At 24.4% G+C, this 16490-nt stretch overlaps 3 protein-coding genes across 3 annotated transcripts; all 3 read right to left on the reverse strand.

Annotated features, from left to right (window-relative positions):
- Positions 1 to 2819: 2819 nt before the first annotated feature.
- On the reverse strand, positions 2820 to 5479 carry OCT59_004196 (uncharacterized protein; the record flags this gene model as incomplete). The annotated part of the gene is made up of 4 exons (XM_066148130.1): positions 2820 to 2881; positions 2955 to 3313; positions 3758 to 3843; positions 3920 to 5479. 4 exons carry the CDS (start codon positions 5477 to 5479, stop codon positions 2820 to 2822), a joined length of 2067 nt encoding a protein of 688 aa, XP_065996758.1.
- A 6473-nt stretch (positions 5480 to 11952) lies between these two features.
- Positions 11953 to 12261, reverse strand: OCT59_004197 (uncharacterized protein; the record flags this gene model as incomplete). Its single annotated transcript, XM_066148131.1, has 2 exons — positions 11953 to 12014; positions 12093 to 12261. 2 exons carry the CDS (start codon positions 12259 to 12261, stop codon positions 11953 to 11955), a joined length of 231 nt encoding a protein of 76 aa, XP_065996759.1.
- A 714-nt stretch (positions 12262 to 12975) lies between these two features.
- OCT59_004198 (uncharacterized protein) lies at positions 12976 to 15438 on the reverse strand (the record flags this gene model as incomplete). The annotated part of the gene is made up of 1 exon (XM_066148132.1): positions 12976 to 15438. One exon carries the CDS (start codon positions 15436 to 15438, stop codon positions 12976 to 12978), a length of 2463 nt encoding a protein of 820 aa, XP_065996760.1.
- Between the last annotated feature and the right edge of the window lie 1052 nt (positions 15439 to 16490).

Consider the following 16490-nt stretch of genomic DNA (forward strand, 5'->3'; position numbering starts at 1 on the left):
CATTATTTGCAACTTGAATCAAGCTACGTTGCGTTTAGGAGAAACAATTGTAGGCTAACTTTTAGATCTTTCGTGTCCAATGGGGCAAGCATTCATAAGTATAAAACCATGTTGGTTTAAATAAAATTGTAAACTTAAATTATTTTAATAAATCAAAGAAAAGAAAAAAAAATCGAAATACTAAAAAGAAAATGGTAACTAAATAGCTCAAAAAGGTTATATTTGATTGTTTGATATTTTGATTATTTGATTGAAATAGCTTAAATGAAAACTTTTAAAATTTTATTAGATTGTAAAAGGAGTTTCGACCTTATATAATTTTTATGTATACTATTCCGCAAAATAAAAGTATTGTAAATATCGTATTTTCTGGTTATTTTACATCTTGAGGCATAATAAGCAATTTTAGTTAGACATAAATCGTTTATATTCAACTAACTGCACGTGAAAGTATGTATATATTGTATTATTCAGCATTTGCTTTTCCATTAATTTTATTTGCGATTATTAAAAGTTTCATATATTTAACAAAATTTAAATTATCATAAAAGGTATAACGTAACTAACTTCAATATAGTGTCCGCTGCTATTGTGAAGTAGCTGTATAATGTTTCTCGTAAAATGAAGCTTCACAATAATTATAAACATAATATTATGTTAAAAGACACAATAAACTGTGCTTTTTATAACAATCCCAAAATTTAGACGCGCTTTTATATATTAACTTCCATTGTTGATTTAAAACAATTTACATTGTTAATTAAAGTGAATTTGGGTTTGTTTTGATATACCTCGCTTTCAATATTCATCGTGATGATAAAAAATTTTTCTTTTTTTTGAGTCATCCTGTTATGGTTTGAGAACGGATAGTCAGTCGCGTTATATTATAACAAGCTGGCAATTTAATATCTATAATTTTTGTTATTTTCATTAACATGTACATTTTTAAATATAATTTGAAAATTCGCTATTAAAAAATCGGTTTAAAGTTACTAAGCGAGCCATTTGCAACAATATAATTATTAAAAAATTAAAAATTCTACGGTATGTAAAATTAACAATTTGTAAATATTACAATAAGAGTTACGTACAGTAATGAGTACATTAACGGTTATTAGCTTTTTACTACAACTACAACGTGCTTCTGATCACGAGTACATGTAACTACTTTACCATTACGTACTACATAACTAAGTAATCATATTTTTTTTCATGACTACATGAGTACGTGAGCACAAAAATATAATCGACTACTTTACCTTACGTAGTTACGTAATCATAGACCAGCGTACCCTACAAAAATGTCACAAAACGATCGGCATTAAGAGATTAAGAAATTAAACTATGTGACAAATAATGTGTGACAAATAGGATTTCACACCTCGAAAAAATTCAAATTTCAAAGTCCCTCAGATACTTATGAAAAATGGAAACAAGGAAGGGTGTGGCGCATGTGACAAAACAGTCACGTGATTTTCGTGACATTTTTGTAGGTAAAAATAAATTAAAATTTATTGTTTGTACTGTAGTCGCTTTGAGTATTGTGCTTACATGAGTCTATGACTACGTGATATCTATGACTACGTGGGAGTACGTGATATCATGTACTCGTAGTCATAACTGTATTGTAGTTGTAGTAATTAAATATATAATCGTACATTAAGATCATCTAAAAGAGAACTTACGAGACATACGGTACGTGAATTACATGATGGAAGGAAGCAGGGATTTTCATAAAACAGTAGGTGGGACAGAATGAAAAAAATATAAAAAATATCATAATGCATCAATTGTCCAAATCAACAAAAGTTTATACAATATTTGTTGTAGAATATTATACAACAATATGTAAATTTATTTAAAATATATTTTGTTATTTGTTTGAAAGAGTAAAAATTTTTTTTTTTTATAATTATAAACTTCGGTGCAATTGCTGATTAAACGTGAACAAAAAAAATGTATCTTTTTACTGGTCAAATAAACTCAAATGTTCTAATATTGTGTAACACCAAGCTTATTGTCAGTGTATAAAAAATTTCTTCAGAATTGGATTTCTGATTTTGCATCTCATATTTTCCAATTCTTTTCAATCCCTATATTATTAGCGATTTGTTTAATCGCGTAAATCATCAGTCCCATACTGAATGCATAATTGTGAGTGAGCCGTAATTGTATATGTATAATAAAATGTTCCATGTTCCTATTTTAATTAAAAATTTATTTATTAGCATAAATAAAAAGGATAATTTTAAAACCCATAAGTTATCAACGTGTAATAAAAGTAAATTTAGATTAAAATTAAATCGATATGAGCGACATTGAATTATTGTTTCCTTAAAATTCAGATTGTTTGTTTTAAAATAATATGTACATGTATATTAGTCGAAGATCTTAAAATCTTTTGTCATAAGCTTTATGATTCGTTATGTCATTTAGTTAAAAAGTAACAAAATAATATAAAGAAATTATCCCGACGATTCAGTAGTCATAAGCAATTAACCTATTTAAAATCGATTTCTAAATTGATTAAAACTCGAATTTATAATTCTATCTTGTATTATCCGCTATCATTTTTCTAAATGAATTTAGATAGTGAATGTGATCTTTAATCTTTATCAAATATACTTTGGAAAGTCTGGAAAATCAGAGACAGAAAGAATTTAACATAATAAAAAGTGATATTTTAATATATTTCAATTTATAAAATAATAAAAAAAAAAAGTGTTTTATACATTTGAATATTAATTTTATATCATATACAGTTCAATTGAATATTTGTGACTATAATCTTATTGTAATAATCATAATAAAAACCGAGTTCAATCAATATCCATAATAATACAATCAGAACATTTATCAGAATGAAAGGTGTTAACTTGTCCTATAATATGTAAATTTTTTATTTAACTTTATTTTACTAATCAGATAAGAGTAATATATAATAAAAAATTTACCTGTTCGTATTCTCCTGGTATATCTCGAAGAAATAAATTCTTGTTGATTTGTGCAATTAATAGGTTCCGGTAAATTTTGAAAATTGAGAAGCCGACCTGTATAAATAGCCTTGGGATGTTTTTCGTCTATTTGTATTTTTAATAATAAATTGTTGGTTGATTCATTAAGTTTATACGATAATCTTGGACGTGTTTCATTTACTTGTAAATTATATGATAATCTTTTTAATGGCATACTTTTGTATGCATTTAAATGATATGATAATGTATGAAATACTTCTTCAGAAGTTGGTCGGTTTTCTGGATTTGCATCCCAACATTTTTTAATTAATTCTTTTAAAGAAGTTGGAGTTTCTTCTCTAATATTTGGACGTAAACCTCGACAAATATCCAGTGCGAGAAAATGATCATGTGGTTGATTATTGAATGGAGGAATTACTGTAATTATTTCATTTATGATCACACCTAATGAATACACATCAGATGCTAATGTATGTGGTTTCCCACGTAATATTTCAGGTGCCATATATGGCATTACTCCATAAATATTCTTTTTGGTAGAATTTGATAAAATTTCATTTGCTGGAATGCAAAATCCAAAATCTCCAATATATGCAAATGTAGAACCAATGAAAATATTTCCTGGGTGAAGGTCTTTATGAATTAACCCGTGAACATGAATATTATTAAGTGCAAGACAGATATCATATATTTTATTTAGTCTTTGATCCCATGTAATCATATTAGCAGTTCGTTTAAGATATTTGCGTAAATCGCCATTTTCCATATATTGTAATACTAACGCATAATTGTTAGTAATAGGATCTTGAGTAATTCCAAAACATTTTATTATACACATATAACCACTAACTTCGTTAAGAAATTTTATCTATAAATATATAATTAAATATTAAATTTGTAAATTAAAAATAATTATTTTATTTTTTAAATTCTATTTTACGTACCTCATTTAGAAAATCTCCACTTATATTTTTTGAATTATTCAATACTTTTAAAGCAATTTTTGTTGATTCATTTCTTTTCCAATAATTAGACAATTGACTCCACTTTTTAATTGGCCCATCTAACCATATAGCTGAATATACTTTTGCAAAACCTCCTTTAGCAATGTAATTAATATTTTTAAATTTATCATATGAAATCCATTCTAATAATCCGTATTTTCTGCCTATATTTTGATTTTCTTGTATCAACTTATCAATAATCTCATTCCTACTGGTCCACTTATCAAAATCTCTTTGAAAATGTTTAGGATTACAGGATGAACAACCATCCGAATCCCCATGTATCTTAAGACATTCTTTACATTTTCCAAATTCCATACGTTTTTTTTCAATAATATCAATTTCTCCATCATAACAATCACAGCAGTAAGAACGAAGTTTACGCCAACAATTATGTACTCCATTATATCTTATATTATTTATAAGAATTTTCTTATCTAGTACATAATATTTTGTGTTTTCAAATTTTTTCCTAATTTGTTTAAATATTCCTAAATTACTATTTAATTCAAAATAAATATTTTTGTAATCTATTAAAATAGATTGTAATTCTTTTAATTCTCTTAATTCTTTCGTTTCTTTTTTGTATACTTTGAGATAAAAATTTTCATAATCTTGTAATTTAGGGGATAATTCTTTTAATTCTCTTATTTTTTCATCAAAACACTCATAACAATAATTATAATGATACTTTCTATTACACTTCTCACATAAAATATAATCGAAGTTCTTGTATTTTTCTCGTCTATCTTCTTCATCTAAATCATAATCTGAAATTCCAATTTTTGATGTTTTAAATACATTATTTTCATTAATCCATTCACTAAGGTTTTCCAAAAATTTCTTAAATTCATAAAATGAACAACAATCATCATTATTTCCTATAAAACATACTTTGCATCTATTAATTATCATTTGATTATTATAACAATAATTACAATTATAATATTGCTCATCAATTTCATTGTTACATTTTTCACATACAACGAGATCATATTTTTCATATTTTGCTTTTCTTTCTTCTGAATTTAAATTATAATCGAAAAAATTAAAAAATTTAAAATCTGATCCAAATTTCATATGATTTTTTTTAATAGTATCAGTTTCTTTATCATAACAATATGCACAAAAATAATAGGGGTTATTAATTTCTTTGTTACAATTTTCACATACAACGAAATTATATTTTTCATATTTAGCTTTTCTTTCTTCTAAATTTAAATTATAATCGAATGTATTAAAAATTTTAGAATCTGATCCAAGTTTCATATGATTTTTTTTAATAGCATCAGTTTCTTTATTATAACAAACTGTACAATAATAATATTGCTTATAAATATAATTATTACATTTCTCACATATAATGTGATCATATTTTTTATATTTTGCTCTTCTTTCTTCTAAATTTAAATCATAATCTAATATCTTAAAAACTCCAAATATTGTATCATATTTATTAATAAGTTGGATGTTTTCTTCAATATTCTCTTCTAACGACATGATTCCAACAAGTGTTTTCAGCCTTATCGTATTTGAACTCAATAAAATTTATTTATTTTTTTTTTAATTTATATTTCCAAATTAATTCCAACTGAATATCCAAATAAGGCCGTAATCTTATTTTTATTCACTTGATATAATTCTTAAATCAATAATAATTGATTATATATAAGAATGCCTATTCTTTAATAATTCACACAAAGATTTTTTGACAATATTTTATTATGAACAATGAAACATAAACTCCGAAATTTACAATCAATAACTTTATTTGTTGTTATCCGTATTAATAAAACCATAAAAAGATAATTTACCCAAAAAAAAAAATTTTCATATGTAGCCGCAAACTTGCATTTGTCGATCATTCGTAATGCCAGAAATTATTTTTAAAAGGAATTTATTAATTGAGGGGCGCAGTATCATATTTAGTTTAAGTGACTAAAATAAGTGTATAAAATTTAAAGTATTATAATTGTGAAATGTTACTAGTGTAACATCCGTAACGATGTAAAACTATTCTTGTGTTCATATTTATTTTTAGATTTAGGAAAGGGAACTACGCTCGAGGAATTACTAAATTAGGAAAGGGTTTGAAGAACAAAAAAAGAAATTTTGAAAAGTTGATAATTATGAAATGTTAAAAATGATATTTTTGATGAGAGGAAAAAAGGTTTGTTAAGGGTAAAATTTGGAAAAAGTCAAAATTGAAAAACATCAAATGAAAAAAAGGGAAATTCAAAACAGAATTTATTTTTTCGAAATTCGTTTTAGTATAAAAAGGGAAAATATTTGATTAATGGAAAGGAGATTTTCAGAATTCTATTTTTATAACTTTTAGTATCACATTATTATTAAACCAAGCATTATATTATATTTGTGAAATTTTATATTATTAATAAAACATCATTGTTCAGGTTTAGAAAATAGTATTTACGAAATTTTACAGGAGATGAGAGCAAGTCTTAAAATGAACGATAGTGATGAGATAAATGTAAGACTTGAAGATGATTTGATCGAGGTATTAAAGTCACGCTCTTATATCGAAGTAACAGATATATATATATATAAATGTTCTTAGAGAATTGACAAGAGGTATTATCAACGAAAAGTGGATTAAAGTGAGTATAGTTAAAGGAGATAAAGATATAATTTGTAAAATATGTGATAGATATATGGATAAAATACAAAAGTTATTTTGGAATAAAAGATGTGAAGAAACGATAGAACTGGAAAAAACTAGAGGAATAACGAAAGAATTAAAAAGGAAAAGAGGGAAAAAAGTAATTGAGAGTGAAGTAGTAGTGGCGACGAAGGAAAAAATAAAATTAAAAAAAATAAAAATAGTTACAAAAAATATGATAGTAAAGATAACGTATTTAGATTGGGAGAATATGATAAACATAAATGGGGATATAAAAAATAATGGTATCGTTCCAGTCTTCCAGATTTAATTAGATTATAGTAATTTTAGAAATTGATAAATTAAGTAGATATAGTAGTATACTTCGTTAGTTATACGAAGGTTTTGATATGAAGCGATTAAGTTGGACTCATTTAGAGTTGTTTCTTAATTTCATATGTATTTCTAAATTTACGATGTAATATGAAATTTAAATACAATTACTAATAAAGAAATGCGTTTATCAAAAAAAAATTGTATTTTTGCTAATTATGTGCAATTATGTGGAATATCTGAATAAAATATGTAAATTTATGGGCACGAAATTTTGGCAATTTGTGGCGATCAAATTAATCACGGAATTTGTGAAATACCAAATATCATTGGAGGGATTATACCTGCAGATTTAAATGGTTTGGCTAACCCAATGATCATTATAATGACAAAATTATTAATTTATTTTTCGTAATTAAGATGATGTGGATTTAGAATTCAAATATGTCCATGCATATCTGAATTATTGCTAGTATATATCACATAAATCTGAAATAAATTCCATAGATAAACTATAATTTTGCAAAGTATTGAACATTTCAAACAGATAACAAATTCAAACTCTAAATGCAGATATTATTTTGCGGCAAAAAAAATAATAAAGTATTTAAATTAGACAATTAGCTACCTTAATAATATTGATTTATTTTAATATGATATATATGATATTAAAATATATTTTTTTCTGTAGTGTTTATCGTTCTACAGTAATGTTATTATATCGATAAATAGTATAAGTTGTCCAGATTTGAGTTGCAGGATTTTTACAGAAACACCTGGATGCTTTTTTTTAATTATTGTCCGGAGCGAAGCGAATTGCTACATTTAATAAATAAACAAGATAAAAATAGATTTGTGATACATTATATTTTATTGTCATGCGATTTACGAGAATTGGCCGTATCACTAACGAATATATCCCCACCGTAGTTAAATGAGTGATGGATGAACGGAACACAGTATTAGTGATCTAGAAGTCTGAAAAAAACAGCCACGAATGATATATGGAATTAATGGTATTAACTCAATATATACAGTATATTACACATTATGTGCAAATATTATTAATATTATTAATATTACCATGAGATTTTTCATAACAATATAAAAAGATTGATTCTTACAAAGTACAATATTATATTATCTCAAAAAGAATCATAATTGAATGTTGATTACATATTTACGTTAAATTAGAAAAAATGAGTTAAATATTACTATTAATAATATGATTAGCCGTTAATTTTAAAAATAAGTGACAATAATAGAAAAATTTCTAAAGTACCGCATTTTATCATTTTATCGTTCAATAATTTCCAAGTAATCTTTTACTATGTTTAATCTTAATTTTTTTCTTAAAATATTCCTTTTTAAGTACAGTAATAATCATCTAAACAATATCATCCCAATTCTGGAAAAAACTCCGATAAATGATAGTTAAGAAACTCAGACACGTGATCATTTTTCTGAAAAATTTTTTATAGGACATGTAATACATTAATTTTCTATTAGCCATAAATTTTTTTACTTAACATGGTTTAAGTTTTTGAAATATAAATTTTATAAAGAGTATCACGATTAATTTGAGGAAACTCCTTCTAAATCAAAAACAGTATTTTTTTAAAATTTAAATTTGAGTCTACGAAGTGTACGTATTAAATCGTAATTCGCAAAGATATTCTCGCTTCTTCATATTTTAAAAATTTGAATATGGACGAATTCCAAATTAATTTTTATGGGCAATTTTTAAGTGTCATGGGTCTTTGATCGAGGGATTAAATCATCATCAAAACATATATAATCATTATAACTACTTTACATTCACTGAACAAAAATGCTTGTCAAGGATAACGTGGATCTAAAATGACAAAAGATTATTTCCATATTTGGTGATTACGAAATTTAATTTATTCAAAACTTAAATGTAATAAGTTATTAATAAGCTACCATTATAAAAGCACTTACTTATGAAGTGTAAAAGAGTATTTCCTCATTATCTTGAAATTAGAGAATTACGTCATGATAACTTTATTGTCTTAATTCTCTAGTTATTCTATAGTCAATGTATTATAATAAATTTGTAAATACTTCAGAAATTGAATTGTCCTTTTTAGAGATATTTAACAGGTGCTAAACCATTTTTAATACTGGCGTTTCAGTAGATTAATTTGACTTTGATATGTTTTGAAAAATCATAATCACCGATTAAATATGTGAAATTCATATCCAAACAAAACATCGTTGACTATAATTATTATTTTTATTCTGATTGTGCTTAAATAAAATTAAAGAACTACTGTATTTGAAAGCTTCAGCAAATTTTCTTAAGATATACCAAAAATTTTCACCTCACGTGATTTCTTATTTACGGTGACGTAGGGACAACTTATTCACAACATGTGGGACGATACTGGGACAAATACAGTAAGCGCTAAAACCAAATCCTTTTTTTAAAATTGAAAATAGATCTAAAAATAAGAAATGAAAAAAGAAATACCGGAAATAAATAAAGTAAAAAATTTTAGATTAAAATTGAATGTTTAAGCTAAAGAAGTATTAAATACTGTTTTGTCTGTTTATTTCATATTTTCAAATTTGAACATTTTCTCTAAGATTTTTAACTTTATCAACTAATAAAATACAAATAACAAGTTGATGAAATATATTTTCTTACAAAATATGTCTTCAACCATTTTCTACAAAACATATATTTTTGTGCTAAACCCTTTTTAATATAAAAGAAAATCAAATTGTTATCAGTTATATAAATATATAAATTCAATTTTTTAACAAATAATAATATAATAGGACCATGTTCAATTTGTTCATGTTTTTGTATTCTAAATAAATAAAAAATTCTAAATTTTATTGAAGGTTAGATATTAAATCCAATTATATTAAATATGAAAATATGACTTACAATCCTATCTTCTTCTAGATTTGAAAATGAATGTATTTTATGTGAGACTTATTGTACGGGTAATTGTTCTATTATGATTTTAAATTTTAATTCTAATATATTTTATAGAAAATTTTCATATTCAAGATTATTATACCGTAATTAATCATATAAAGTGAAAAGTGGGTACTATTTTTATTTTTCCTATATGATATCATTAGTAGTATAATTAATTCATCTTTACTGTTATATATCAAAATAATTCAGAACTTAAATTATAGAAATTGTAATATAGCCATAATCTTAAGATTATGTATGAAACGCCATAGCTTCTTTAATCTCATTAAAAATTATACTTAATTTCATAATCTATTTTTCTCGTTGATTTTCGATCATTTATAAAAAAACACAACAGCGGAAGCTTCTGTCAGTTCTGTGCGAATTTTTGAAATCGAATAATAATTGTCTTTTCTCTTCATATACAGTTATTCAATAAAGGCACTAGCACATGACACTATATAAATAAAGATTAACTACAGTATACTACTGATCAGTATACTTTTTATATCCCAATTATGTACAGTATATTCAGTTCAGTTGATCGATAATTATAAATTGGATTTTATTTTATCGAAGAAATAGGTTTATATTTTGAAAAGAACATTTTAATATTAAAGAAACGTTGAAGTTTCATTGTTTTTAACTACGATGTTTTTGGCGCGATCAACTCAAAATTAAGATAGTAGTAATAAAGTATAATAAGATCAAATTTCAAATTACTCAAATATTAAAAATTTGGGTCATTATTATTATTAATCTTTTACTACGTCATTATACGGATATTAAAAATAAATCACATGATAAATCTTTACTGCGGGAATTCCCAATCATTCGTTCAACTTCTAATTCAAGGTATGTCCCCAAAGAAAAGATAAATACAGTCTAAGTTGATTAGTATTATTTAACCATAGCGGCAAAAACATTTGTCTTCTTCAGAATGTGAGATACTGTATATACAATTTTTTTTAAAAAAATATATTTAGTTACCATTTTAATCAAATAATATGCATATGGGCTTTAAATAATTCACTTTTTTGTTGTACAATAGATCTTTAAAATATAAATTTGTTGTCGACTTGGACAATTTACAGGTTCTGGGTTAAATATGAACCCAAATTTTGTGAAACAAGAAGTCGATTTTATAAATAGCTTCAGGATGTGCTTCATAAAATTGCATTTTTATTGTTCGGTTGAAATTAATACACTATATATTAGTATTTTTCTCCACATAATATTTCAAGTGCTATATATGACATTACTCTAGAATATATTTGTTAAATTTTATTAAATTAATTAGAACCTCAATATATGGAAAATGAATTGCTAATTTAATACATGTGATCAAATACTGAATAGAATAATATGATATTTGTCTTGCATTTGATAATATTCATGTTCACGAGTTAATTCATAAAGATCTTTACACGAGAAATATTTTATTGGATGTATAAAACCAGTTCTATCCCGAAAAGGAAAAGTTTAGCCGACATTAAGATTAAGAAATAAATAAATAATAGGTGACAAATAGGGTTTCTCTTATCAAAAAAGTCGTGACTCAATAAGAAAACAGGTAGGGCGTGACATGCAGTGACAAACTATATAGTTTGTCCGGCTATTGACGTTATGTTTATTTTAAATAATACTTATGTTAGTATCATTTAATTACATAACAAACATACGAATCAAAATCTCGCATAAAGAATATATATATTCTGTCCGAGTTCAAATGATTCATTTATTTATATTTTCTCCAAAAGCAAAAATTAATTTCTTATAATTCTATCTGCTATCATTTTTTTTTAAAAAAAAAATTATATATATAGTGAATTTAACCACCATATTATATGGTACACTTTTGTAAAAATCTGGAAAATCATATCCCGAGAGCATTTAACAAAGTAAAGCGACAATTTATTATATTTTAATTTATAAAAATAGCAAAAAATGTGTATTATACTACTATATATATAGTATGAATATTAAAATTTCTATATCATATACAAGTTCAATTGAATAATATTTTAAAGACTAGAATAAATACTAATGATGTTATAAGATCAGAGTTCAATCTTTATCCATGATAATACAATCCAAACATTCATCAGAATATATAGTGTTAACTTGCCCTATAATATATAAATTTTTTATTTAACTTTATTTTACTAATAATCGGATAAGAGTAATATATAATAAAACAATTTTACCTGTTCGTATTCTCTTAGTATATCTCGATGAAATAAATTCTTGTTGATCTGTGCAATTAATAGGTTCTGGTAGATTTTGAAAATTGAGAGGCCGACTCATATAAGTAGCTAAAGGATGTGATTGTAGTTCATTTGATTCATTAAGATTATATGATAATTTTAGTGGCATATTTTTATATTCGCTAAGTTTATTTGATAATACGTATAACATTTCTTTGGAAGCTGGTCGGTTTTCTGGATTTGCATCCCAACATTTTTTAATTAATTCTTTTAAAGAAGTTGGAGTTTCTTCTCTAATATTTGGGCGTAAACCTCGACAAATATCCAGTGCGAGAAAATGATCATGTGGTTGATTATTGAATGGAGGAATTACTGTAATTATTTCATTTATGATCACACCTAATGAATATACATCAGATGCTAATGTATGTGGTTTCCCACGTAATATTTCAGGTGCCATATATGGTATTACTCCATAAATATTTTTTTTGATAAAATTTGATAAAATTTCATTTGCTGGCATACATAATCCAAAATCTCCAATATATGCAAATGTAGGATCGATAAAAATATTTCCCGGATGAAGATCTTTATGAATTAACTTGTGAACATGAATATTATTAAGTGCAAGACAAATATCATATATCTTATTTAATCTTTGATCCCATTTAATTATATTAGCAGTTCGTTCAAGATATTTTCGTAAATCGCCATTTTCCATATATTGTAATACTAATGCATAATTGTTAGAAATAGGATCTTGAGAAATTCCAAAACATTTAATTATACACATATAACCACTAACTTCGTTAAGAAATCTTATCTATAAATATTTAAAAATATATGAATTTCGTATATAAAGGTAATGTGATTGATTTTTAAATTATTTTCTACATACCTCATTTAGATAATCTTCACTTATATTTTCTGAATTATTCAATACTTTTAAAGCGATTGTTGTTGATCCATTTCTTCTCCAACTATTAGATAATTGACTCCACTTTCTAATTTGTCCATCTATCCATAAAGCTGAATATACTTTTGCAAACCCTCCTTCAGCAATGTAATTAATATTTATAAATTTATCATATGGAATCCATTCTAATAATCCGTATCTTCTAACCGAAAGTTGATTATCTTGTATCAACTTATCAATAACCTCATTTCTACTGGTCCACTTATCAAAATCTCTTTGAAAATGTTTAGGATTGCAGGATAAACAACCATCCAAATCCTCATGTATCTTAAGACATTCTTTACATTTTCCAAATTCCATACGTTTTTTTTCAATAATATCAATTTCTCTATCATAACAATTACAGCAGTAAGAACGAAGTTTACGCCAACAATTATGTACTCCATTATATCTTATATTATCTATAAGAATTTTCTTATCTAGTACATAATATTTTGTGTTTTCAAATTTTTGTATAATTTGTTTAAATATTCCTAAATTACTATTTAATTTAAAATAAATATTTTTGTAATCTATTAAAATAGATTGTAATTCTTTTAATTCTCTTAATTCGTTCGTTTCTTTTTTGTATACTTTGAAATAAAAATTTTCATAATCTTGTAATTTAGGGGAAAATTCTCTTATTTTTTCATCAAAACACTCATAACAATAATTATAATGATACTTTCTATCACACTTCTTACATAAAATATAATCGAAGTTCTTGTATTTTACTCGTCTATCATCTTCATCTAAATCATAATCTGAAATTCCAACTTTTGATGTTTTAAATACATTATTTTCATTAATCCATTTACTAAAGTTTTCCAAATATTGCTTAAATTCATAAAATGAACAACAATTATCATTATTTCCTATAAAACATACTTTGCATTTATTAATTATCATTTGATTATTGTAACAATTATTACAATTATAATATTGCTTATCAATTTCATTACTACATTTTTCACATAAAATACAATCATAATTCATATACTTTCTCATTCTTTCTTTTAAATTTAAATTATAATCGAATGTATTAAAAATTTCAAAATTTGATCCAAATTTCATATGACCTTTTTTAATAGCATCAGTTTCTTTATTGTAACAATGTATACAATAATAATTCAACTTACTAATTTGATTATAGCATATTTCACATAAAATACCATCATAATCCATATATTTTGCTCTTCTTTCTTTCAGATTTAAGTTACAATCTAAAATTGCAAAATTTAATCCAAATTTCATATGTTCTTTTTTAATAACATCAGTTTCTTTATTATAACAAAGTGTACAATAATAATCCCACTTATAAATATCATTATTACATTTTTCACATAAAATACCATCATAATTCATATACTTTACTCTTCTTTCTTTTAAATTTAAATTATAATCGAATGTATTAAAAATTTCAAAATTTGATCCAAATTTCATATGACCTTTTTTAATAGCATCAGCAGTTTCTTTATTGTAACAATGTATACAATAGTAATTCCACTTACTAATTTGGTTATAGCATATTTCACATAATATACCATCATAATTCATGTACTTTGCTCTTCTTTCTTCCAAATTTAAGTTATAATCTGATTTCTTAAAAATTTCCAAATTTGATTCAAATTTCATAAGACCTTTTTTAATAAGATCAGTTTCTTTATTATAACAAGCTGTACAATAATAACACTGATTATCAATTTCTTTGTTACATTTTCCACACAAAATGCCATCAAAATTCATATATTTTATTCTTCTTTTTTTCAGATTTAAGTTATAATCTAAAATTCCAAAATTTGATCCAAATTTTATATGGCCTTTTTCAATAACATTAGTTTCTTTATTATAACAAGGTGTACAATAATAATTCCACTTAAAAATTTCATTATTACATTTTTCACATAAGATGAGATTATATTTTTCATATTTTGCTTTTCTTTCTTTCAGATTTAAGTAACAGTCTAAAATTCCAAAATTTGATTCCATATGACTTTTTTTAATAATATCAGTTTCTTTATAATGACAAGACATACAATAATAGTAATGGTTATTAATTTCTTGATTACATTTTTCACACAAAATGCCATCTAAATTCATGTATTTTATTCTTCTTTCTTCCAGATTTAAGTTACAATCTAAAATTCTAAAATTTGATCCAAATTTTATATGACCTTTTTTAATAATATCAGTTTCTTTATCATAACAATATATACAATAATAATTCCACTCATCAATTTCATTACTATATTTTTCATTTTCATATTCATATTTCTTCATATAAGCAATTTCAATAAAATTAATTTTTTTATTATTGTAATTCCACTTTTGCTGCATATTAATTTCATTACTACATTCTTCACATAAAATATTATCATAATTCATGTACATTTTTCTTCTTTCTTCTAAATCTAAGTTATAATCTGATGTCTTAAAAATTCAAAATTTTGGTCCAAATTTCATATAAGCTATTTTAATAACATCAGTTTCTTTATTATAACAAGATGTACAATATAAACATTCCTTCATCATATAAATATTATTATGACATTCTTTATTTACATAAAATATTATTATAATTCATATACTTTTTTCTTCTTTCTTCTAAATCTAAGTTATAATCTAATGTCTCAAAAAATTCAAATTTTGGTCCAAATTTCATATGGCCTTTTTTAACAAGATCAGTTTCTTTATCATAGCAAGATGTACAATAACAATCCTCTATATAAATATCATTACTACATGTTTTGCATAAAATAAATTTGTATTTTTCATATTTTGATCTTCTTTCTTCCAAATTTAAGTTATAATCTGACGTCTTAAAAACTCCATATTTTGGTTCAAATATATCCATATATTTACCAATAAATTTGATAATATTCTTTTTTACCAACATTTTTTAACAAGCCTTACTGTATTGAGCTATGAAATTTACTTAATTTATACAATTAAATTAATTCTGCAGTATCTTATACGGTTTTTTTATAATAATATTTGTTAAAAAAAAAGTTTTAGACTAAAATGGCATGGTGGCGTTCAATAAAACCGTAAAAGGATAATTTACAATAAAATTTTCCATATATAGCCCGATTTCATAACGATCTATTCCAAATGATCGGCAATTAGGTGAACCCGGATAATTTTTTTTCCAGATCCACACAGCACATTGTTCGTGGCGCAGCAGATTTGATTTTAACATTTTTCGGTGGATCAAGAGCAATTTATCTTTTTTGATTTTACAATTATTTTATTAAGAATATAATTTTAATAAGTTTTTAAGTTTTTTGGTGAGTGATAGGAGCGACATATATTTAGCCAGTGATCTATATATGTATTTATACCAAAAAAGGAAAGGCCTAGATCTATGGCAAACGAGGTGTGTCAGGTGCGTCGATTGATTGGCATTCCAAAAATTCAGCCATACGAAAATAATATTATGTTCA

This window comes from Rhizophagus irregularis, chromosome 12, assembly GCF_026210795.1.
Source record: "Rhizophagus irregularis chromosome 12, complete sequence".
Lineage (NCBI taxonomy): Eukaryota > Fungi > Glomeromycota > Glomeromycetes > Glomerales > Glomeraceae > Rhizophagus > Rhizophagus irregularis.